This window comes from Callorhinus ursinus, unplaced genomic scaffold (assembly GCF_003265705.2).
Source record: "Callorhinus ursinus isolate GAN/ISIS: 27379988/994484 unplaced genomic scaffold, GSC_fseal_2.0 scaffold41, whole genome shotgun sequence".
NCBI lineage: Eukaryota > Metazoa > Chordata > Mammalia > Carnivora > Otariidae > Callorhinus > Callorhinus ursinus.
In genome coordinates, this window is record NW_027397103.1 from 11,623,599 (window position 1) to 11,649,627 (window position 26,029).

The 26,029-nt window shown below is 37.9% G+C and overlaps 1 protein-coding gene across 3 annotated transcripts in view; it reads left to right on the top strand.

The window, feature by feature from the left end:
• KNTC1 (kinetochore associated 1) overlaps positions 1-26,029 on the top strand; it is a 75,607-nt gene that overhangs the window by 229 nt on the left and 49,349 nt on the right. Inside the window, exons 1-20 of one of the 3 annotated variants that reach the window (XM_025889645.2) lie at positions 75-177; positions 2,458-2,628; positions 9,785-9,905; positions 11,666-11,781; positions 12,142-12,220; positions 13,050-13,130; positions 13,991-14,025; positions 14,622-14,732; positions 15,538-15,631; positions 15,996-16,048; positions 16,264-16,379; positions 16,710-16,764; positions 17,492-17,590; positions 18,832-18,875; positions 19,188-19,253; positions 19,352-19,427; positions 22,353-22,478; positions 22,569-22,658; positions 23,015-23,068; positions 23,650-23,711. In XM_025889645.2, the coding sequence (XP_025745430.1) occupies positions 2,500-2,628; positions 9,785-9,905; positions 11,666-11,781; positions 12,142-12,220; positions 13,050-13,130; positions 13,991-14,025; positions 14,622-14,732; positions 15,538-15,631; positions 15,996-16,048; positions 16,264-16,379; positions 16,710-16,764; positions 17,492-17,590; positions 18,832-18,875; positions 19,188-19,253; positions 19,352-19,427; positions 22,353-22,478; positions 22,569-22,658; positions 23,015-23,068; positions 23,650-23,711 (1,607 nt within the window). In that variant the 5' untranslated portion in view covers positions 75-177; positions 2,458-2,499. Of the gene's footprint in view, positions 1-74; positions 178-268; positions 311-2,457; positions 2,629-9,784; positions 9,906-11,665; positions 11,782-12,141; positions 12,221-13,049; positions 13,131-13,990; positions 14,026-14,621; positions 14,733-15,537; positions 15,632-15,995; positions 16,049-16,263; positions 16,380-16,709; positions 16,765-17,491; positions 17,591-18,831; positions 18,876-19,187; positions 19,254-19,351; positions 19,428-22,352; positions 22,479-22,568; positions 22,659-23,014; positions 23,069-23,649; positions 23,712-26,029 lie in introns of those variants that run through there. The other 2 variants (XM_073881234.1, XM_073881233.1) reach the window with 2 other exon arrangements.

The window sequence follows — 26,029 nt, forward strand, 5'->3', positions numbered from 1 at the left end:
TATTTCGATTGTAAAGCAATTTTGACCTCCTCCGGCCGCCGTAAAGGGGGTTGGGCTTGGTATTCTCCCGCCAATTTAAACCCGTGGGCTAGACCCTGAAGAGATTAGGGACAGTTGTAGGTGGCAGGAAGAGGGGCGATAAATTTGAGTGTTCTTCTTTAGTTTCTTCAGTTGCAGGTGAGGAGGGGGAAACGCGTTGCTGTAGAGACCTGGGGGTGGGTTCAGGTCGAAGTAACAGCGGCCTCAGCTCAATTCGTGTGTTTTCCCATCAAGACGCTGGCGGGAGAGAGTTTGAAGTCGGTTCTTGCTGGTCCGTTGTCCTGCCGGGAGCGTTTGTGCATGGGGGCCTTACTGACACTTTCATTTCGTTTAATTCGCTAATAGGTTCTCCACCCAGCAGCGCGACTGATCTCAAATCGTTAATCAGATCGTGTCATTCGTCTCCTTAGTGTCTTTACCGAGCATAAAAACCCAATCTTGAAGTCGAGGATTCGTTTAGCTTCTGCACTGTTCCATTTTTGCTGTGGCCCGGCTGCCGCCCCGGACTCGTTCCAGCCTCTGAGCCTTTGCACTCGGCCTGCATCTCTGTTCTCTCCGAGCTTTGCAGAGTTGGCTTCTTGCTCTTGGGATCTCAGCTCTGATGTCCTCTCTTTCCTTTACCTAACAGGTTCTTCTTAGGTGACCCCCCCACCCCACCCAGCATCGTTTAGTTCAAAACCTTTGGCACTGTTTGTATTGTGCACGTATTTATTTATTTTTGTAGGGAGGCAGTATAACAGTTAATAGGCGTGAATTTGTGTCTTGTCTAACTACATCATTTACTCGCTTTAGGCCACCTTGGCCATTTATTTAATCCCTGGCTCTTATCTTTGCTGTAAAATGGATTGTTGTGCAGATTAAATGAGTAAAGCATTCAAAACTATCTTGCATACTCAATACATGTTAACTGTTTTATTTGTCCTTCGTAGACGACGAATATAAACTTCATAATGATTGCAGGCCTTTGCTGTCTTCCAGGCTGTATTCCAGCTCTAGAACAGTCCCTGACACAAAGGAGGCATCCATAAGCATTTGTTGAATGAGTGACTGTGACTGCCCTGGAAGGCTGATAATATTTCTCTATTTTTTTTCAGATGTGGGACACAGAGACCCATAAAAGTATTCACCCCAACCTGTCCCTCCTGTCTTAATCTCCTTCCAACTCCCACCCAAACACCAACCACTAGAACTATTGTCTGTTCTAACATGCTTTATTTTGTATCCTTGCTCACACTCTTGGTAAGAACTCTTTTCCTGTATTTAAAAATCTCCTATGACCATAGCCTAAATGTTACCTGCTTCCACCAATGAAAATAATAAATTATCTAACACTTAATATTGAGTGCTTGCCATGAACCAAGCATTGTTGCATGAGTATTTAAAACTCATAACCTGGGCGCCTGGGTGGCTCAGTTGCTTAAGCAACTGCCTTCGGCTCAGGTCATGATCCTGGAGTCCCTGGATCGAGTCCCGCATTGGGCTCCCTGCTCAGCGGGGAGTCTGCTTCTCCCTCTGACCCTCCCCCCTCTCGTGCTTTCTCTCTCATTCTCTCTCTCTCAAATAAAGGAATAAAATCTTTAAAAAAAAAATAAAACTCATAACCTTTGCAGGTACAACTATGTTCCTATTACAGAGAATTAATGAACAAGGATTACATTGCTTCCTCAAGGACAACTGGTTGTAAATGAAAAAGCACCTTCCCTGTGCTGTATGTTCCATAAAATTTAAAACATATTTCTGCTAGCGCTTATCAAAACAGTTGTAATTATTTGGTTGCTATTTCCCACCAGTGATTGATCAAGGGATTGTTTTTCATCTTAGTATTCTATTCCCACTCACAGCACACATAAAATGAGTTACATAAGTCTTTGCTGATGAGATGTTCAAGTGACTCTCCTAGGTTTACAGGTATACTCTTTGGTTTAGTCAGAAACAATCCAATTTTTCCCCTTTACCCTTATCATTTTCATTTACTGTATAATACTGGAAACATTAATGGACTTTTTCTAAAGTTCATTTGGAACCTTAACCATCCTAAGATATCCCAGATAGTCTGACTTTAGAGCTTCTGCTATTTATTGCTATACTGCTAAAAGGTTTATTTCAAATGAAAACTTGTTATAATTTCAAGCTAGGCACACAAAATACTGGAAGCTGTAGGATACATTGATGAGATCAGATTTGTCTGTGTTCCTAGATGGATATATTGTTCTCTGATGATGGTCATAGCTCTAGTTCCATTTATCTTATTGGTCTGAAGTATCTAGTGACTACAGAAATAACTCAAAAGTCTTGATTGATTGATGTGTGTGTGTTATATATGTGTGTGTGTGTGTGTTTATTAAACCTTTTCATTTTCCAAGGAACTGTATTTTTGCAGCAATATAATTTGTTCTCTAACTTTACGTGTTGTCACAGGGAAAGCAGTGGTTCCTGGCTGAGGAAAACAATCTCAGAAACATGTGGAATGAGATTGAACTGTTGACAAGTGATGATACAGGAAGTGGGTACCTAAGTGTTGGTTCAAGAAAAGAACACGGAACTGCTTTATATCAAGTTGATTTGCTAGCAAAGATCTCCTCTGAAAAGGTAATGATTATGGTACTGTTTTCATTTATAACACTTTTGCTGAGGGCTTAGTAAGCCCAGTAGTCACATGGTAGATGTTCTATAAATGCATATAGCATTTCTCAGGGAATCAAGGTTCATTCTCAGATTACTGGAAATTTCCATGTGAATTCTCCCTTCATTGTCTTAAGATCACTATTTCCGAAATTGAACATTTCAGAGCTCTTCTTGACATTTGGACAAATAGAATATAAATAAAGCGAAGCAGAGAATACCCACCACCAGCTTAGGAAATAAAACATTATCAATAGATTTGAAGCCCCTGGGGTCCCTTCCCAATCCCATGCTCCCCCTGTACTCCATCCCTGAGTTAAGCATTCTGCTGAGGTTGACATTTATCCTTTCCATGCATTTCATTCCACATACTAATTTTTTTTCTTTTAACAATAATTCTACCGGGGCGCCTGGGTGGCTCAGATGGTTAAGCGTCTGCCTTCAGCTTAGGTCATGATTCCAGGGTCCTGGGATTGAGCCCCGCATCAGGCTCCCTGCTCAGCGGGGGGCCTTTTTCTCCCCCTCCCTCTACTTCTCCCCCTGCTCATGTTCTCTCTCTCTGTATCTCTGTGTCTCGAATAAATAAATAAAAAAAAATCTTAAAAAAAAATAATTCTACCATTCTCAGTCCAGGCTTGAAACCTTATTTTTTGCATCCTGTAGAGAATATTATAGGTAGTTTTTTTATCTTACAGTTTCTTTTTCAGTAATTTGCTTCTGATAAAGTAATTTTTGTAAACAAAGGGTTTTTTTGTAAAGAAAGTACATCTGATTTTTATTCACAGTATTATAGCCCAGGATCCCTTCCCTTCCCTTAGTAAGTCAATACAATATTTAATCCTCTCGTTAAGAAAAAAAGGTTTAAATAAAAAGAAGAAAACTATTAGAGACAAAATTGTATCTTCTAGGGCTTCAAAGGAAGGGCCTCTTCTGGGGACCTTATTCATAAAGGACTTCAAATGTAGGCGTTTTGGCTTTTTTTTCAAGTGAGGTTCTATATGTATTCAGAGAAACTGGCTGATAGGATTTAAAAAAAAATATACCATTCTTTACACAGCTTGCATACTATTGTTTAACTATACTGCCTTTAGTAGACTATGAATCACAGAATTTGTAAATGTTCATTATGAGTAGTACAAATATATTATTTTCCTTGGTATTAAATTGTTTATTTGTTAAAAGCAAAAATTTTAGAGTATACTGAAAGTTCTGTAATGAGAAAGTAGCATTTATATTTTAGTATTATCAGGAGCCTCAAAACGTGGAAGTAGTCCAGGCCTTTCTTGAGCTCTGAGGACTCCTATTAAAAAATAATAGTATGTGTGTATTGAGCTTCAAATTCAGCTAGGATGGGGCGCCTGGGTGGCTCAGTCAGTTAAGCGTCCACCTTCGGCTCGGGTCAAGATCCCAGGGTCCTGGGATTGAGTCCCACATCGGGCTCCCTGCTTAGCAGGGACCCTGCTTCTCCCTTTGCCTCTGCCTCTCTCTCTCCGTCTCTCTCATGAATAAATAAATAAAATCTTTAAAAAAAACAAAAACAACAAATTCAGCTAGGAACTAAAATTTCATCTGTTATTAGCTTGGAGTATCTCTCATCACTCTATGTCCAAAACCCTATGCTAACCTCTTAGAATAGAAGGTAACCTGGCGGGGCGCCCGGGTGGCTCAGTCATTAAGCATCTGCCTTCGGATCAGGTCATGATCCCAGGGTCCTGGGATCGAGCCCTGCATCGGGCTCCCTGCTCCGCGGGAAGCCTGCTTCTCCCTCTCCCACTCTCCCTGCTTGTGTTCCCTCTCTCATTGTCTCTCTCTGTCAAATAAATAAATAAAATCTTAAAAAAAAAAATAGAAGATAACCTGGGGCGCCTGGGTGGCTCAGATTATTGGGCTTCTGCCTTTGGCTCAGGTCATGATCCCAGGATCCTAGGATCGAGCCCCGCATCAGACTCCCTGCTGAGCAAGGAGCCTGCTTCTCCCTCTCCCTCTGCCTGCTGCTCCCCCTGCTTGTACTTTCTCTCTAATAAAAAATAAATCTTAAAAAAAAAAAAAAAGAATATAAGGTAACCTGTTATCTCATCTTTTTAGGATCTTTCCTTAAAGTGAAGGAGACAGGACATCAGTGATAAAAACGACTTAGTTGTGCAAGTCAGTATATGCTAAATATCAAATGAATGGTACAGACAGTAAATGCAGTAAGAATTAAGAGGGAGGAGAGTTTGTTGTGGGTGGGGACAGTTTAAGGAGCATTTCATAAAGAAATTAGCACTTGGGCCTTAAGGAAAAGGGAAAATGGAAACACAACTTATCAAAATTGTGAAGTGCAGCAAAAGCTATGCTTACAGGAAAATTTATAACGTTGAATGTATATGTTAGAAAAGAAGGAAGATCTAAAATCAATAATCTAAGTTTCTTGCTTAGGAACCTAAAAAGTAAGGGCGAATGAAATCCACAGTAAGTAGAAAAAAGAATAAGAGAACAGAAATCAGTGAAATTGAAAACAGGAAATCAGTAGAGAAAATCAATGAAACCAAAAACTGTTTCTTTGAAAAGATCAATAAAATCTGTAATTCTCTAGCCAGGCTAACTAAGAAAAAAAGAGAGAACACAAATTACTAGTATCAGAAATGAAAGAGGGGACATCACTACAGACCCTGTGGACATTGAAAGAATAATCAAGGAATACTAAGAGCAGCTCTGTGCCCACAAATTTGGTAACCTAATGAAATGGACCACGTCCTTGAAAGACATAATCTTCCAAAACTCACACAAGAAGAAATAGACAGTCTGAATAGGCCTCTACCTATCAAAGAAATTGTATCAGTAATTAATAACCTTCCAAAACAGAAAGAACCAGTCCCAGATGGGTTCACTGGTGAATTCTACCAAACATTTAGGGAAGAAATTATACCAATTTTCTACAATCTCTTTCAGCAGATAGTAGCAGAGGGAATACTTCCTAACTCATTCTATAAGCCCAGCATTACCCTAATACCCAAACCAGGCAAAGACATTACAAGAAAACTACAGACCAAGATTTTTCACGAACAGAAATGAAAAAATTTTCAACAAAATATTATCAAATTGAATCCAATATATAAAGAGTTATATACTACAACCAAGTAAGATTTATCCCAGGTATGCAAGGTTGCTTAAACATTTGAAAATCAACTAATGTTTAGGTGATGAATGTGTTAACTAACCTTATTGTGGTAATCATTTCACTATATATATACATATTAAATTATCACATTTTACACCTTAAACTTACACAATGTTACTTACAAATTATATTTCAGTAAAGCTGGGAAAAAAATCGATGTAATCCTTTATATCAACAGATTAAAGAAAAATCACATAATCCTATCAGTAGATGCAAAAAAAGCATTTAAAAAAATCTAACAATCATGATAAAAACTCTCAGTAAACTAGGAATAGAAGGAAGCTTACTCAATTTGATAAAGAATATCTAAAAAAACCTATAGCTAACATTATACTTAATGCGAAGAAACTAGAAACTTTCCCAGTAAAATCAGAACAAGGCAAGGATAGCCCTCTCACTACTTCTTTTCAACATCATACTGGAAGTCCATTTAATTCAATAAGCCAAAAAAAAGGAAATAAGAGGAATACAGACAGAAGAAAGAAATAAAACTTTGTTTGCACATGACTTAATTGTCTATGTAGAAAATCTGAAATAGTTGACAAAAAAACACCTGAAACCGAAACAGTTATGACAAGGTTGCAGGATATAAGGTTGATATGCAAAAGTCATCTGCCTTCCTACATACCAGCAATGAACAAATGGAATTTGAAATTAAAAACACAATCCAAAATAATCCTTTTGGGATGCCTGGGTGGCTCAGTTGGTTAAGCATCTGCCTTTGGCTCGGGTCATGATCCCAGGGTCCTGGGATCGAGTCCAGCATCAGGCTCCTTGCTTGGCGGGGAGCCTGCTTTTCCTTCTGCCTGCTGCTCCCCCTGCTTATGCTCTCTCTTTCTGACAGTTAAATAAATAAAATCTTTAAAAAAAGTAGATTGCCTTTAAAAACAAAACAAAACAAAAACCAAAATAATGTTTGTGACCTTGGATCAGGCAAAGCCTTCTTACATGTGATGCTAAAAGCACAAGTGACAAAAGAAAAAAATAAATTGGACTTTATCAGAATTAAAAGCTGTGTTTCAGGACACAGTCCAAAAAGTGAAAAGACAACTCACAGAATTTGTAGACAGTTATCGGACAAGGAACTTGTATCCAAAAAATACAAAGAACTTCCAACTTAATTATAAAACGACAAGTAACTTGGTTAAAAAATGGGCCAAAGACCCTAAGACACACCTCCGCAAAGAAGATATACAGATGACAAGCATATGAAAAGATGGTTCACATCTTGTCATCGAGGAAGTTTAATTTAAAACAATCATGAGGGGCACCTGGCTGGCTCATTTGGAAGAGCATGCAACTCTTCATCTTGGGGTTGTGAGTTCCAGCCCCACATTGGGTGTAGAGATCACTAAAAAAATATAAAGTTAAAAAAAAGTAAAAATAAAACAATCATGAGATACCCCTGCACACCTATCAGAATGGCCAATATCAACAACACTGACAACACCCAATGCTGATAAGGATGTGGAGCAACAGGAACTCTTATTCAGTGCTGGTGGAAATGCAAAATGGTACAGCCACTCCTGAAGACAGTGGGGCAGTTTCTCCCAAAATGAAACATACTTAACACAATACCAACAAAGCAGTTGCACTCCACGGTATTTACCCAAAGGAGCTGAAACTTACATCTACAGGTACAAAAACCTGCACATAGATGTTTATAGCAGCTTTATTTAAAAAATTGGCATAACTTGGAATCAACCAAGATATCCTTTAGTAGGTGAATGGATAAACTGGTACATCCAGACAATGAAATATTTAGCCCTGAAAAGAAATGAGCTATGAAGCCATGGGAAGACATGGAGGAAACTTAAATGTCTATTACTAAGTGAAAGAAGTCAATCTAAAGGCTGCATACTGTATCATTCCAATGATATGACATTCTGGAAGTGATAAAACTATGGACACAGTGATAAGATCAATGGTTATCAGGGATTAGAGATTGAGGGGAGGAGGACCAATAGGCACAGCCCAGGATTTTTAGGGCAATAAATTACTCTGTATGATATAATAATGACAGATAGCTGTCATTATACATGTGTTCAGACCCACAGAGTGTACTATAGGAAGAGTGAACTATAATGTAAATTATGGACTCTGGGCGATGATGTGTCAGTGTAGGTCTATCATTTGTAACAAATGTACCATTTGGTGGGGGATGTTGATAGTGGGGAAGGCTGTGCATGTCTGGAGGCTGGGGATATATGGCAACTCTGTACCTTCCTCTCAGTTCTGCTGTGAACCTAAAACTGCTCTTAAATAAAGTCTTAAAAAAAGAAGAGGGAGGAGAGCTGTCCAAGCAGAGAGAACTGTATGGGGACATCCCAGGAAGGTATAGCATAGTTCCTTCTTTGCAGTGGTTTGGTATAAAACTTCTCATTATTAGAAGAAAGAAGTTAAAAAAGTATAAGAGGCATCAGAATGTGGTAGCATTTTCAAGAATTTCACCTGGAGGAGGAGACTGTTGAAACAAGCACAAAATGAACTGATTGGATTAAAACTTAGCCAGGGAAGAATAAGAACAGTTAACATTTATTGAACATATATCATATGCAGGGCTATTTTCTAAGCCTTTACACAAATTCATTCATTTAATCCTCATATAAGCCAGCATTATAGGTATTATTATTATTATTATTATTATTATTCCTGTTTTGAGGAGAGTCAGTTGAGGCATTTGCCCAAGAATACTCAGCTAGCAAGTAACCAAGCATTGTCAAACACTAAACTGTCCAACTTCAAGATACATTTCCGGGGAGCCTGGGTTGGTCAGTCGGTAAAGTGGCTGCCTTCAGTCATGATCCCAGGGTCCTGGAATCGAGCCCTGAGTTGGGCTCCTTGCTCAGCGGGGAGCCTGTTTCTCCCTCTCCCTCTGCCTGCCTCTCCCCATGCTTGTGCTCTCTCTCTCTCTCTCTCTGTCAAATAAACAAATAAAATCTTAAAAAAAAAAAAGAAGTTACATTTGCGTGCAGAGCTCCAATTACCCAGAAGCTGAAAACTGGAGACTCATAATTGGCTTCCATAGTATTTTTTGAAATGTTGACTCGGCTGCCAATATTTAAAACTCAGGGGCGCCTGGGTGGCTCAGTCGTTAAGCGTCTGCCTTCGGCTCAGGTCATGATCCCAGGGTCCTGGGATCGAGCCCCACATGGGGCTCCTTGCTTGGCGGGAAGCCTGCTTCTCCCTCTCCCTCTCTCCCTGCTTGTGTTCCTTCTCTCACTGTCTCTCTCTGTCAAATAAATAAATAAAATCTTAAAAAAAAAAACAAACTCAGGGAGCGTCTGGGTGGCTCAGTTGGTTAAGCGACTGCCTTCGGCTCAGGTCATGATCCTGGAGTCCCAGGATTGAGTCCTGCATCGGGCTCCCTGCTCAGCAGGGGGTCTGCTTCTCCCTCAGACCCTTCCCCCTCTCATGCTGTCTCTATCTCATTCTCTCTCTCAAATAAATAAATAAAATCTTAAAAAAAATAAAACTCAACATTTCACATAAAGATCCAGTTTTCTTGGTAAATTGGGCATGGCCGTGCCAGGGTTGCATTTCCACCAGCTTTTAATCCTTTTCTGCTCTCTTTACTGTCTGTGGGGGCGTGAGCCCTCCAGTTCACATCCCACCTCTGACCCCCTCGCATCTCAGACACTGAGACTTTGTGCCAATCTTGGCTCATTCACTCATTTTGATGCCTGCCTGCTCCTGCAGGCATAAGATCCACCCTTAGGAAACAAAGACTTGCACAAGAGAATCCCTTGCCCTTTCCTAGCAATCTTGGACTGTTTCCCCACTTTGGACTCTGAATGGATTCATGATACACCGTAGAAAGAAAAACTTGACCAATTAGAGGTACGGACTAAAGAAAAAAGTTAACTTAAATGTGGGTGCTTGGGACTATGATGATACTCTTGGTAAGTATTGTTAAACGTGTATAAAAACGTTTTATTTTTGTCCTGCTTTTACCTCCCACAGGCCTCATTAAATCCAAAAATACAAGCATGCAGCTTAAGTAATGGGTTTATTATTGTCATAGACCAATCAGTGATCCTGCTTGACAGTGTTTGTAGATTGCTTCAACTGCATCTTATATTTGGTAAGTCTAATGCAATACAATAAGATAAATTGGAAGTCAGGTATAGCTTGCTACCAATTTCTACTGCATTGCCTTTTCTTTACTCCATTATTTCTAAGACTTGAAATTGGACTAATTTCAAAAAATTAATCGCAAGTGCCTTTTCTGTGCTGAGTACCACACGCAAGGGATCCTGAGATGATCCCTTCTCTCAATAAATCTAAGGGGTGCATGTATACATGAATACACGTAAAGAAACAGTTAACTACTTTGTTTATATTTTATCCATGATTTTTAAAATTAGAATATTGTGGAAACCAGTTGAGCCCAATTTTTTTCAAGTTCCTGAATCTTGTATATGTATAGCCCTGTAGGGGCGTCTGGGTGGCTCAGTTGGTTAAGCATCTGACTTCAACTAAGGTCATGATCCCAGGGTCCTGGGATCAAGCCAGGCATTGGGCTCCCTGCTCAGCGGGGAGTCTGCTTCTCCTGCCCCTCCCCCATGGCTTGTGCTCTCCCCCTCTCTCTCTCAAATAAATAAATAAAATCTTTAGAATATATATAGCCCTATAAAAAGATTTTTATTAATGAGAGAGAGAAAAACCAGTGGGGGGAGGGGCAGAGAGAGAGAGAGAATCTCAAGCAGACACCCCGCTGAGCACGAAACCTGACACAGGGCTCCATCCTAGGACCCTGAGATCACGACCTGAGCCGAAATCAAAGTCAGATGCTTAACCAACTAAGCCACCCAGGTGCCCCTATAAAAGCTTTTTAAATACTAATGAATTCGTTCATTGAGTTAAAAGGCTTTAACTATGCAAATATGGACATAAGACTAAATTAAGGGACAAGTCAATGATTGTGCTGGAAAATAGATGAAACATTGTGAGCATTTTTTCTGAAATTTTGAGAGAGATGGTTGTTGAAGTGTTTAGGAACTTAGACAACAGAAAAGGACTCAGGAGGTATGCATGTGAGAAGGCAATCCTGATTGCAATATGGAGGCAAGGAACTCCTATTTTGTAGAATCTTAACGTATCTACCCTGAATGGTCTACAAGATTCACAATTTCACCATGAAATAGTGGGCTGTGTTAACGTGTAATTACATTTGTGGAAAGCCTTTGTTTATGTCTTTTTTTTTTTTTTTTTAAAGATTTTATTTATTTGTTTGAGAGAGAGAGAGAATGAGAGATAGAAAGCACGAGAGGGAAGAGGGTCAGAGGGAGAAGCAGACTCCCTGCTAAGCAGGAAGCCCGATGTGGGACTCGATCCCGGGACTCCAGGATCATGACCTGAGCCGAAGGCAGTCGCTTAACCAACTGAGCCACCCAGGCGCCCAGCCTTTGTTTATGTCTTATCCAAGAGGGCTATCCTAAGCCCTCCAATCAGCCCCACATCATGTGTGGCTCTTCCAAGCTATCTTCCCCAGCTCTACTTTTTCTTTTTTCCAGAGAATTTACCACCTTCTTACATGTCATATAATTTATTATGCCCTCATTGTTTATCATCTATTTCTGCCTTGGAATTTGAGCTCCATGAAGGTGGGACTCTTTTGTTACTATTCTCAGATACATGCAAAAAGCCTTAGCTTGTAGTAAGTGCTCAGTAAATATTTGTTGACTGAATAAGAGTAACATTCTTTTTTCTTTTAATCCCCACCTTTGGGACATATTTAAGAGAAGCTTGAATAGTTGACTTTTAATGACAAAATTGCTCTTTTTTTAATATTGAAAATAAGATTTTCGATGCAAGTTTGTAACTTTGATTTGAAATTTTCAGATACTGAAGTAGATGTAGTTGGCCTCTGTCAAGAAGGAAAATTTCTTTTGGTTGGGGAGAGAAGTGGCAACTTACATCTTATTCATGTAACATCAAAGCAAACATTACTCACTAATGTAAGACCCTGTTATGTTTTTCATATTTGTCACTTAAATTTTAAATTACCTCTTAGACAACTAAAACTGTAACAAACCAGTACTTAACTTGTTTTTAATTAAAGGAATAATGTCCTTACATTAAATTAAAGAATCATATCTTAGAAACATATGAAGTAAATGCAAAATTGAAAAACTAAGCTTTGAATATATTCCTAGTATGCTTGTCCAAAATAGTTTTCCATTTTAAAACTAAAATGTTTGGAATTATAGGCAGAATTATTGCTAATGACAATTGATAATACTAGGCTTTAAAGAATATAATTCTTGATTGTATTTTTCTGGGTTTAATCTTATCATTTGAAATGAATTTGCAATTAGGCTTTTGTTCAGAAAGCTAATGATGAAAATCAGTGTACTTACCGGAATCTTGTTATTGAGAAAGACGGTTCAAGTGAAGGTAAGTTTTTTGAAATTTTTTTCAATGTCCTCTGACTAATATCCAATAAAAAAAATCCAGATTAACTACAAATCTAATAATTTATTAACTACAGTTCATTTTTATGCCTCCTATACAATGTTAAATTCTCTAATGATTCAAATAACATGATAAGAAATAAGAAATAAGTTTTTGTATTTTAGCTCTCTTCAGGGATTTAGATATACTTTCTCTGAACATGATATTCGAAATTCATTTTTATAGTTTTGAGATTTCTATAGATTCCCAAGGAGACGTTATATTCTTTTAAAATGTTTTTGTAGGTTTCAGCATATTTATCATATTTTTATTTTAACAAGTGTTAATTGGACCTTAATTTATTTCATTATATCTGAGATTCTTTTTTTCCTGGCAAGTGAAGTTTGATTTATAAAAGTTTCAAAGAAGTTAGCATTGTTTTGCAAATAACTTACCAGTTCTTTCTAAATAAGCTTTATCTGTATCATTACCATATTGTTTGATGATTAGAATTTAAATGAGCAAATTGACATATTTTTAAGGTAGGTCCAAACACTTAAATTTTTTTTTAGATTTATTTATTTGAGAGAGAGAGAGAGTACTCACAGGAGCGGGGGGTGAGGGAGAGGGAGAGAGAGTCTCAAGCAGACTCTGCACTGAGCATGGAGCCCAAGACAGGGCTCGATTTCATGACCCTGGGATCATGACCTGAACTGAAACCAAGAGTCGGGTACTTAACTGAAGCTTAACCGACTGCACCACCCAGGTGCCCCAAACACTTAAATTTTATATCTGTGCATCTGTTAGAAAAACTGGCTTGATTTTATTTCAGTAGGTACCTATTATATGCTGCTGCTTACAAACAATGGATATTTTTGTATTACAAACCTTCAACTTGCAAAAATTCAACAAGGTAAATAATAGATTTTTTTTATTATTATTACTGATTTGTAGCAATATTTCTTACTAGTTTTTTGGGTAAAATTTTAAATATCTCTTTAAAAATATTATTTTAGTTTAATTAGGTTCTAAAATACCAGCTATAGTTTTAAGTATTCATATATTGCTTATTCTTCACTATTAGGGCTGCAACAGAATCTGAAGAAATGTACATTGTTTACAGCCTTCAAGGAGTTTATAGCTTAGTCGGGGAGACCAGACTAAGCTATACTACACATAGCATAGTAATAAATGCTTTTTGATGGAATGAATGAACCTGGAAACTGATATGACTGTATAAACATGTTAACAATACACGCAATAATCCATAGTATATGCTGGGAGTGAGTGGTATGGACCATACCTCCCTCTGAGGTGGGAAAGGTTGAGGAATTTGTTTGGCGCATGTGTTCAACAAATATTTTTTCATAGTCTTTGTGCTAAGAATGTACAAAGTCCTGGGGATGCATAGTTTAGAGAAGGAACCAGACAAGTAAAAGCACTCTTCCAAAATGGTGTGCAAAGTGATGAAGACCTTACAGGTAGGACTTCAGAGCTTGAATAAGAGAGTTGGAGCAGGGAGACCACCCCTTTAGGAGGTAGAAACGTGGTAAGGGAAAGTATGCAGTCGCACTCCAGGGACAAAGAGGCAGCCTGGCTGGTGCCCTATGACATGTTGTCACAGTTGATATCAGTGGTCAAGGGCAAAACTGAAAAGTCACCAGTGCTTCTCACTAGAAGCATAGTGTATATAATCTCACCTTGACACACAAGGGTGACTTGTATGTATTTTGTAGGTTAATACTGTAACTTTCGTTCTCTCCTTTCATGCAGCGATTGAGAATGTAGACTTCAATACAGCAAAAAAGGTAAGAAAAGAAATCCATAGTTTCCTTTTGAAACTTATATTTAATGTAAGTTTAGGAGAGTGTTTCTGGATATTGTCTAGTGGTTGATATTTTGGGAATTAATGTGATAGAACATTTTAATAACATTGCCATTTAAAAATGCATTTATATAGGGGCTGGCTCCCTCAGTGGAGCACGCAACTCTTGATCTCAGGGTTGTGAGTTTGAGCCCCATGTTGGGTGTTGAGATTATTTAAAAATAAAATCATTAAAAAAAAGAAATGTATTTAAAAATAAATAAAAATAAAAACGCATTTATGGGGCCCCTGGGTGGCTCAGTCATAAAGTCTGCCTTCGGCTCAGGTCATGACCCCGGGGCCCTGGGATCGAGCCCTGCATTGGGCTCCCTGCTCGGCAGGAAGCCTGCTTCTCCCTCTCCCACTCCCCCTGCTTGTGTTCCCTCTCTTGCTGTCTCTCTCTCTGTCAAAATAAATTAAAAAATCTTTTTAAAAAATGCATTTAAAACAGATTGATTTAAACTCATTTTTACCAACTTTCCAAGGAATTTGGACTGTGGAGCATATATTGACGTTCTTATTTTTTTTTTAATTTTGCAGTTACAAGGACAAATCAAGTCTGGTTTTATTTCTACTGAAAATTATCATACTCTTGGTTGTCTCAACCTTGTGGCTGGAGATTTAGCAAGTGAAATTCCTGTGATAATTGGGGTAATTCTTTCTATAAAATTTTATTTTTTTGCTTCTGAGGTGTTTCTTCATTAGCACATAGTTTTGATTAAATTATGAATTAATTTGTAATGTGTAATAGAAACAGAGAAATTGTAAAATTAAAGTCATAAAATTAACTCAGTAAATACACCTAAGTTTCTATGTTGGAAAACATAGTGCATCTTTATTTTCACTAATTTCTACCTGAAATTTAGCATTTCTTTCACTTATGAACCTAGGCAAAAACAACAAAAACCTAATTATATTCAAGGAGTATATTCTAATTATATTCAAGGAATAGGCAACAATTCAATATAATTACAGCATTTGTAACATTTTTACCTGCCAGATTTATATTTTATATTAAGAAGCAGCCACATTTCTCTATTCTATGTATCCAGTTCAGTATTTCATCAGGGTTTCAAATGATTTAAAATTAATATTTTTGAATTTTTTTTCAAAAATTTGTGGTTACTTTAATGAAAATACTTAACCAAAAACTATATCTCATCCTACTGGAAGAGGTCTTAAAGTTTACCCCGTGTCTTTGCAGTGAGTTACGTGAATATGCCCACACCTTATTAAAAATCATGGGATAACAGCAAACAGACAAGTTTGCTATTCTTTCCATTCTGTTCTGTTCAAAGCAGACTAAGTGAGGAACTGAAAGATAAAAGCTAGTTGGGCTTGAATACATAAGTATGTTTTGAAATTAGTAACGTGTACAACTTGGGTGTTTCTACTTCGAGGAGACTTCAGATCTGAGAGCCAAATTTGCAGTTGATGTGCTGTTTCACCTCTGTAGGGAACCGGTAATTGTGCAGTCTCAAAATGGGAACCAGACTCTTCAAAAGAAGGAATGACAGTTAAGAATATTCTTGATACAGAGATTATTAAAGGTAAAATAAGTTAATGAAACTAGTTGAGGTCATTATGAGTGAGTTTTAATTTTCATGTCAATATGCTAAGTCTGAAAAATGGGCCATTTTACCTTACTGCTCTTTGAAACAAGCCAGATTAGTTTGATAATTGTCCACATACATGACTGTTCTTGACCTGTTTCAGTTTTTAACTCTTCATTTTGGGAGGTTTTACATTTTCATTGTCATCTAAAATATATAGAGGCAGGAATATGAGAATGGGAACTTTTTGTTTAAGGGTAGTAGTTCTGCCTTTCCATAAATAATGGTAGTTTATTATTTAAACATGGCTATCTGTAACACAAAAATGTAATCTTTACACACATTGCTTTCTCTTTTGTAGGTGCAAAGAAGTTCCAGTTGATAGACAATCTACTTTTTGTTCTTGATACTGATGTATGTTTCCGATATTTCTCTTTCGGTGTTTTAATTTGGTATTATGTAGAGCAACAAAAATTTGTCAGACTTAACAAAGACAAGGACTTTAGCTGGGGTGGATTACTATCTGGTGTGCTGTGCTTTATTTCAGTACACATATCAAACGATAGAGCCTGCAATGTAAGATCTTGAAATGTCATTAAGATGTGTCCGTGATATGTCTCTTTTTACAGAATGTGCTGAGCGTCTGGGATATTTACACTCTGATTCCCATATGGAACTGGCCCTCTCTTCACATCGAAGAGTTTCTTCTTACCACAGAAGCAGATTCTCCTTCATCAGTCACGTGGTACATTATGACACCAGTAGTGATTTCCCTTCTTTATAACCAGGTTTCTTGATCATTCGTTATGTATTACATTTTCACTAACCCTGTGCACAGACTGACAGGGTAAGGACCATTCCATTGTTGGCCAGATTCATTGAGAACAAATAGGCATTACAAACCTCCAAGTGGTTGTATTAAAAAGAGTGTCAGTCTGGGCCATAAACATGAAGAAATCAGGTTCATTGTCTTCTGTGGGAATCAGTTTTAACCTTTTAGAATATTCCTTTGACTTAGCCTATATCTAGCAATTGGCACAACTTACTTGAATCACTTCAACCTTTTCTCTTTTAGGCAAGGGATTACAAATCTCAAATTAGTAGCTCTGACAACTACTACTGATAAGAAGGTATTGGAAAATTTTATTTTGCATTTGTCCACATTATGTGTTAGAAATAGCATTAAATAATATGAAAGTGGTTAAGTAGTGCCCATAGCATTTTAACTCTGTGTTGACACAGACTTAACAAATCAGAAATAATCCTACAGAGTCTTTTTTACTTATTAAAAAAAAAAAATGGAGGGGCATCTGGGTGGCTCAGTCACTTAAGCGTCTAGCTCTTGATTTTAGCTCAAGTCATGATCTTAGGGTTGTGAGATTGAGCCCCGGACTCAGAGCAGAGTCTGCTTGTCCCTGTCTCTCTGTTCCTCCCCCCGCAACTCATGTGCGCTCTCTCTCTCTCTCTCTCTCATAAATAAATAAATAAATAAAATCTTAGAAAATTGGATATAAATCTCAGCTCTCCATTTCAAATGGACCAATATTAAAAATATCCACAAGAAAATGTTCATTAGAGTGACTCCTACAGTTAGGAATTACATTCACCTTAAATACAAATTGTAGAATGAACTTCCGGTATATGCTTTTTCATTCAACAGATTTGGAGGGTGGAATAGGGCATAATTTTATATGTAACATTTAAATAATACAGTAATGGACTTAGTTATAAAATTGTTTTTTGCATTTAGCCTTGTACCAAATGTTTTAATCTAGGCCCATGATTATGAAGTACTATCTTGTTCTTATAAATTTATATGACCTACTATACTAATTGCTCTTCTTCTATTTTTCTTAGATGAAAAATCTCATGGTTTATTCATTACCTACGATGGAAATACTGTATTCTTTGGAAGTATCTAGCGTTTCCTCTCTGGTCCAATCCGGAATTAGCACAGTATGTTGATATATATTTTGTACTTCATAATAAAAAACATTAAGTAAGCTAGGTGGCACCTGGCTGACTCAGTCAGAAGAGCATTTGATTCTTGATCTCGGGGTCATGAGTTTGAGCCCCATACTTGGTGTAGAGATTACTTAAATAAATAAATAATATTTTTTTCCTTTTAAAGTTAAGTAAGCTAAGCATGAGTGGAAATTGGTGTAATACCTGGACAGATCTCAGGTTTACAACTATATTTATTATTACCACATGTTTTCAAATACACTTGCCAAAGACCAGTCTTCATATAAGGAAAAGAAAAGCATAGTAATCAAATAAAACCTGAATCATCTACTTATTCAGTTTTCTTTGTTTCCACAGGAAATATGAATGATAAGTAATTTGGGGGGAGGGTCATTGCTTTTATGGACTTATCTTTTATTATAATCTTTTTAAAGAACATTTATTACATTTGTTTCATATATTCACACACAGACACACACAGACACACTATATTTTTCCAAACCATTTGGAATTTACTTGCAGACATCATGGTCTGTTAGCCCTAAATGCTTCAGGGGGTCTCTCCTAAGAATAAGTGCATTCTTCTATAGCACAGTTATCACTCAGAAAATTTAACATTAATACAATACTATTATGAAATATACCATCCAAATCAGATTTTACCAATGGTGCCAATTACTTTAAAACTTTTTTTTTCCTTGATCCAGTATCCAATCAAGCATCATGCATGGAATTTTGTTGTCATGTTCACATGGTAGTCTGCTTTAATCTGTAATAGTTCCCTAGTCTTTTGTTTTTTTAAGACATTGACATTTTCTGAATCCTAGCCTGTTGTGTTATACAATGTCCCTCTATTTGGATTTGTCACAATTAGATGCATGCTGAGCTTTCCTGGCAAGGATACCACACAGGTAATACTGTATTGAACTGTGTCACATTAAGGGGCTCATGTCCATTTGTCCTATTACTAGTGATGACAAGTGTGATAACTTGATTAGGGCAATTCTGCCAGATTTCTCCACTGTAAGGTACTTTTTCCCCTTTGTCATTGCTAAGTAGATCCTGTGGTGGTATTCTGAGACTCCGAGAATATCCTTTTCCCTGTTGGTTTTTTGCAGTGAATTTAGAATCCATTGATAGATAATTCTCACCTAAACCAGTTGTTACCTTAGTAACTATAAAATGAATTATTTCTATATTTCAATTTTGAACATTTTTTTTTATTGTTGTAGGATACCATATACCTTCTGGAAGGAATTTGCAAAAATGATTCAAAGTAGGTCATGTTTTGTTTTATCAAATAAGTTGTTAAATGGCAGCTAAGTTACAGTTTACTTATTAATATTAATGACCAATACACTTACAGTAAAAACATTTTTCAGGGGCGCCTGGGTGGCTCAGTCGTTAAGTGTCTGCCTCTGGCTCAGGTCATGATCCTGGGGTCCTGGGATCAAGCCCCGCATCGGGCTCCCTGCTCAGCGGGAAGCCTGCTTCTCCCTCTCCCACTCCCCCTGCTTGTGTTCCCTTTCTCGCTGTGTCTCTGTCGAATAAATAAATAAAATCTTTAAAAAAAAACAAAACTTTTCAGATTATCTGAAGACTCGGTCTCTGTCGTGGTACTCAGGTGTCTTACAGAAGCTTTACCAGAAAACAGGTAACTTCTCATTTTCTTTTAAGCTTTACCCCTTAATGATAAATTTAAATTCCCTGATGAATAAAAGTTTTACTGAAATTTCTTTTTCAATTTGTCAGATTGAGTCGGTTACTTCACAAGCACAGATTTGCTGAAGCCGAGAGCTTTGCCATTCAGTTTGGACTAGATGTTGAGGTAAATCATTCATGAATTCATTTGTTCATCGAACAAGCCTTTTTTCATGTAACGGAGACTGGGGAGGCAGACACGTAAAACGTAATTGGAATTTAATGATCGAGCCTATAATTAAGATATGACCAAAGTACACTAGGGATTCAAAGGGGAGATTGATGCTTACTGGGGCGGAAAGACTTCACAGAGGAGATCATTTTTATATCAGATCTTGAAGGTGTTCCAGATGGTTCAGGAAGAGGAAGGGAATTCTAGGTGCAAGGATAGCATGAGTTAAGTGAGGGAGGCTTTTGAGGCTTCCAGGAACTCCCGATTAGGTAGGAGTAGAGAATAGGTTATATGCGCAAAGGAGTAAAAGGAGCTGACAATGGAATAGTAGGGGACCAGAGCCTGGGGAGTATTGTGTGTATTGCAGAGGATTTATTTTTTTTTTTTAAGATTTTATTTATTTATTTGTCAGAGAGACAGAGAGTTTGCAGAGGATTTAGATTGTATTTTGCAGGTGATGGGGAGCTACTATGAGTGTCCTGATTAGATTGTTCCTTTGTAAAGCTAGAGAATTGTTTGGGATGGGGCAGACTTAGGGGTGTGAAGACCAATTGGGAGACAACAGCTTTCTGCATGAGACCTGAGCCAGTGCAGTGAGGTGAAGGTGTATAAGAGGGAGGGTCTGATACAAGAGGCGCAGAGGAGGTAGAATCAGTGGAACTAAGTGATCAAACATCGGGAGGGACAAATGTAGGGAATGGGCTGGCAGGACTCTGGCTCAGCATACCTGTGAGATGGTGATGGCACTACCTAAAATGAGAAGTATGTGTGGAAGAGCAGGTAGTGGTAAAAGATGAAGGGCCTGCTTTCTAAAAATTGCATAGAAGGGGTCTTGTGAAATGAGGCTATCTGGTAGGAGATTGGAGAGTGATCTGATCTGAATCTAGAGGTGGGTAACACGGGGGGATGGCCAGACCACTCCAGGCGAGTGTGTAGAGTAGAGAGATCTCATCTCAGGATGAGATCCAGGGGCACTAGCATGTAGGAAGTTAGGAATAAGGGCTATATGCATATGTGGAGAGAAATAAAGGAGGAAAACCACAAGAATGTATGATTATTGATAGAAGTCAAGGAAGGAGAAACTTTAGAGTCTAGTGGGGAGTGATTAGCAGTTTCAAATACTACAGATAAGATAAAGTATTAAAACTGGAAGAAGTCTATTGGATTTGGTGATTAGGTCATTGACATCCCTTAAAAAGTCCTGGAGACTAATGAAGGAAAAAGCCTGATTGTAGTAAAGAGTTAATACTTCCTTAAGTGGATGGTGGGCACTCCTGTGTTTGTTGTTTTAAAAGTGTAACATTTTAGGGCACCTGGGTTGCTCAGTTGGTTAAGCGTCTGCCTCAGTCAGTTAAGCGTCTGCCTTTGGCTCAGGTCATGATCCCAGGGTCCTGGGATCAAGCCTTGCATCGGGCTCCCTGCTCAGCGGGAAGCCTGCTTCTCCCTCTGCCCCTCCCCCCACTTGTGCTTGTGTTCTCTCTCTCTCTCACAAAAATAAATAAATAAAATCTTTAAAAAAATAAAATGTAACATTTTAAAACATAAAACAATTTTGTGTGTTGTGTAGAAAGGTATATGAGTAAAGGGATAGAGAAATTAATGGGCTATTAAGCATCAAAATCAGAGTAATGGATACTTCTGGTTGGGACAAGGAGAACGATGTATTTGGGAAGAAGAGAAGGGGGTCTTAAGCTGTATTGGTAATATTTATTTTCAAGTAGGGTGATGAGTACATGAGTGTCTGTTACTACTTTCTGAACATCTGAAAGTTTCGTAATAACTAATTTTTTAAAAGAGTGAATGGGATCGCCTGGCTGGCTCAGTCAGTGGAACCTGCGACTCTTGATCTTGCGATCATGAGTTCGAGTCCCGCATTGAACATAGAGATTACTTTAAAAATATCTAAAAAATTGTAAAGTGAATGGAGTGAAAAATCAGAATCAGTGAAAGCAGTTTTCAGGGAGTGGAGAAATACAAGTAGAGAATCTATGCTTTCTTACCATTTTTAGCTTTCAGAATGACAGAGTCCTTGTCAAAGTTGGCATTTTGTTTATAAAAAGGGAACCTAAAGTTTTGGGTTTCTTTCTTTCTTTCTTTCTTTCTTTCTTTCTTTCTTTCTTTCTTTTTCTTTCTTTCTTTTTCTTTCTTTCTTTCTTTTTCTTTCTTTCTTTTTCTTTCTTTCTTCTTTCTTTCTTTCTTCTTTCTGTGTGCACGAGCCAGGGGAGGGGCAGAGGGAGAGAGAGAATCTTAAGCAGTCTCCATGCCCAGCCTGGAGCCTGACACAGGGCTTGGGACTCAGTCTCTTGACCCTGAGATCATGACCTGAGCCCAAACCAAGAGTTAGATGCTTAAATGACTGAGCCACCAGGCACCCCAGTATTGGGTATTCTAACTCAGGCTTTTCTACCTGCTAAAGAACCTTTGACAGACTTAGAAACCGAGGCATGCAACATAATCGTGTGGTCATCTTTTAAAAACCAGCTCCATTACTTTGGAACTGCATAGTTTCAAGTACATTACTTACCCTTTCTGGAGTCTTGGTTTTCTTGATGGTATAACGGGAATGTTAGTATTTATCCCGTAGCGTTATGGTGAGGTATAAATGCTTGCTCAGGTTTTTATGAGAATTAAATGAGATAATTCACATAAGGCTCTTAGTACCCTGCTTGACACATGTAGTTCAGGACTCAAATGGTCTCCATAACTCTTAGCAATCTGGATTACCTTTGGGTTATCTGAGCATTACCTGCTTTACTGTTTATTCCTGGACCACATGAGGCTTCCCCTTTTTTCATAATAGTCTGTTGCCTGCAGCCTAAGAAGTCACGCACAGGCATTATTTTGCTTCAAGTTGCTTAATGTGGCATGTTTATATTACAGCTTGTTTACAAGGTGAAATCCAACGATATATTAGAGAGATTAGCCTTGAGTTCTGCAGACACCAGCGAGCAGACCGAATGGCAGAAACTCGTAGATGAAGCTAAGGAAAATCTACATAAAATCCAGGTGTGTTTTCCCTGTTGAGTGCGAGAGTATTCAGATTGATGGACTGATCAACATTAGGTTGCCTTACTGTGTCTGGCATTTCTGAAACAGGATGATGAATTTGTGGTGAATTACTGCTTGGAGGCTCAGTGGCTAACCTATGAAACCACCCAGGAAATGCTAAATTATGCCAAAACCAGGGTAAGTTTTTATAACATTTTTACCTGTTAGTGTCATGCAAAAGAAACCATCTCAAAAAAAATGAATTCTGTCTCCATCACAGACATTTTTGCCATAGGTTCCCCTCAGTGAGCTTTGAATACCGTTGCTAGTTATATTCCTTAAAATCAAGGTGTAACAGATGGGCAAAATATTGTGAGCTGTTTCCGTAAGATGCATTATTTTTTTAAGATATGTCATTTATTTATCGTTCACTGTTCATCTCAGATTTCAATGTGATCTGATAATTTGTTTCCTTTCACAGAAAATCCATCTTCTTTCATGAAAAAAACTAATATAGCAGATATTCTAACATTGTTTCTCATTGTTCATCTTAGCTTTTGAAAAGAGAATATAAAACTGTTCCTGTCTATTCTGATGTTTTAAAAGAGGTAATTACATTATACTTAATTTGAGGGGAAATTTACCTTTATAATATGTTTTTCAATTCAAGATAGACCTGTGTTTTTTCAAGAGCAACTTATTTTAATTCTTGTTTCCTTACTGAAAAATGGGAATAATAATAGTACTTGCAGGGTTATTTTGAGTCAAATGAAATAATTCATATAAACCATTTTGCATAGTGTCTGGCACTGGTTAAGCACACAAATATTAACTGTTGTGATGACTATCATGGTTTAAACTCTTATTTCAAAGTAAGTTTTTGGTATAATCCAACTGGATTTTAACATAAGGGCATTTATAAGTCACTGGGAAAACTAATTAATTTTGAGGAGCACCTACAATCAATGTGTAAATGCCTTCTCTTTTGCAGTTTTATTGCACTGAATGTGATTGGAAATGTTTCCATTATTCCAAGGTTCTTTTTGTAACATTTATGAGAATTGACCTATAATATGGGATGAAATGAGCATGTGTGTAAGACTTCTGAAACAGAAAGCCTAATCTTTGGTGTTTTTAATTTTAATTTTCTTGCATATGACATTCAGATTATCAGATTATTTCTTTTTAGGTACTAAGGGCTCACGCAAAATTGACTACTTTTTATGGAGCATTTGGACCAGAAAAATTCAGGTGTGTACATTCCTCATTTTTTATTTTTAGATTATGAATTAGGTTTTAGTTTAGAATATCATAAAAGATAAAGTATTGCTTTGACTGAATGTGTTTCTGGGAATCGGGTGATGGAAAATATTATTTTCCTGCTAGGTTGTAGATACTCTTCTACACCATCTTTGGGAACTGATAAATTTGAAAGGCAAATTTAAATGCACATATCTGGGGCTCATGGGTGGCTCAGTTGTTAAGCGTCTGCCTTCGGCTCAGGTCATGATCTCAGGGTCCTGGGGATGGAGCCCCGCATCGGGCTCCCTGCTCCGCGGGAAGCCTGCTTCTCCCTCTCCCACTCCCCCTGCTTGTGTTCCCTCTCTCGCTGTCTCTCTCTCTCAAAAAATAAATAACATCTTTAAAAAAATAAAAAAATAAAAATAAATGCACATATCTTTGCCTTAGCAATTTCACCTCTGGCAGTTGATTCTATTAGATATGCTAACGTGTGCACCAAGGATATCATTATTTACACAAATGAGATATAGTTATCTTAAAGATAATACAAGTTTATTTGCCAAATTAACAATGAAGGGAAGCTTTATTTTTTTCCTTGTGGCTAGTCAATCCCCCTTTCCCTGCTAGTTGCAGTGTTAGGCTAACAATCTGACCTGTATTTGTCTATTTCTGGACTTGGTATTCAGTTGATTTTATGGTATTCATTCACCAGTATCATATAGGGTTTTTTTTTTTAAGATTTTATTTATTTATTTGAGGGAGAGCGAGAGCACAAGTTGTGGGGTGGGGTAGAGGGAGAAGGAGAAGCAGACTCCCCAGGGAGCAGGGAGTCTGGTACAGGGCTTGATCCCAGGACCCTGAGATCATGACCTGAGCCGAAGGTAGATCCTTAACCAACTGAGCCCACCCAGGTACCCACCAGTGTCATATAGTTTTAATTAATGTAATTTTAGAATGCCCTGTTATCTGGTAGACTAGCCCTGCTATGCTTTCCTACTTTTCAGAATTTGGGGAGCAATTTTCTCATATTTGGTTTTTTGTATGACATTTAGAATGAGAATCACCTTACTCAGTTTATTTATTTGTTTTTTTAAATTTAAATTCAATTAATTAACATATAGTGTATTGTTAGTTTCAGAGGTAGAGGTCAGTGATTCATCAGCCTTATAAGACTCATTACATCACATGCCCTCCTTAATGTCCATCACCCAGTTACCCCATGCCCCATCCCCCTCCCCTCTAGCAACCCTCAGTTTGTTTCCTGTGATTAAGAGTCTCTTATGGTTTGTTTCCCTCTCTGATTTTGTCTTGTTTTATTTTTCCCTCCCTTCCCTATGATCCTCTGTTTTGTTTCTTAAATTCACATATGAGTGAGATCGTATGATAATTGTTTTTCTCTGATTGCATAATACCATCTAGTTCCTTCCGTGTCATTGCAAATGACAAGATTTCATTTCTTTTGATGGCTGAGTAGTATTCCATTGTATAGATATACCACATCATCTTTTTTTTTTTTCTGTCAAAGGATTTGTTTTTAGAACATAGAAAAACCATCTACAAACTAATAATAAAAGGGCAAGCAGCCTAGTAAAACCAAAACATGGGCAAAGTACTTGAACACACATGACAAAAGAAGATCTATGAATGACCAGTAAACATGAAAAGTCAAACATGGGATTACCCTGCAGTCTAGCAATTCTCCTACATCTTTACCCAAGAGAAATAAAAAACAATCTAAAAATGCATTTTTTTAAAAAGATTTTATTTATTTATCTGAGAGAGAGAATGAGCAGGGGGGAGAGGCAGAAGGAGGGGGAGAAGCAGACAGGGAGCAGGGAGCCTGCCGAGCCGGGAGCCCGACTCGGGACTTGATCCCAGGACCCCAAGATCATGACCTGAGCCAAAGGCAGATGCTTAACTGATTGCGCCACCCAGGTGCCCCTAAAAATGCATTTTTATTCATAGTAGCCAAACACTGGTAATAATCCAAACATCCATCAACAGAACAGTAGACGTACAACTGTGATGTGTTCACACAAAAGAATACTGCTCAGCAATAGAACACAGACTGCTGACACACACACAACAACATGGACGAATCTTAGAAACATTATGCTTGCAAGGGTCCTGCAGTTGGAAGAATAACAGCCCCTTAAAGATGTCCAGATCCAAATCCCCATAATCACTTGGCAAAATGACTATCATGTGATGAAGGTTGAGGACCTTGAGATGGGGAGATAACTTGGGATCACTTGAGTCCTTAAAAGCAGAGAAAGCCTTCCTGGCTGTGGTCAGAGGGAGATATAACAAAGGATGAATGGTCAGAG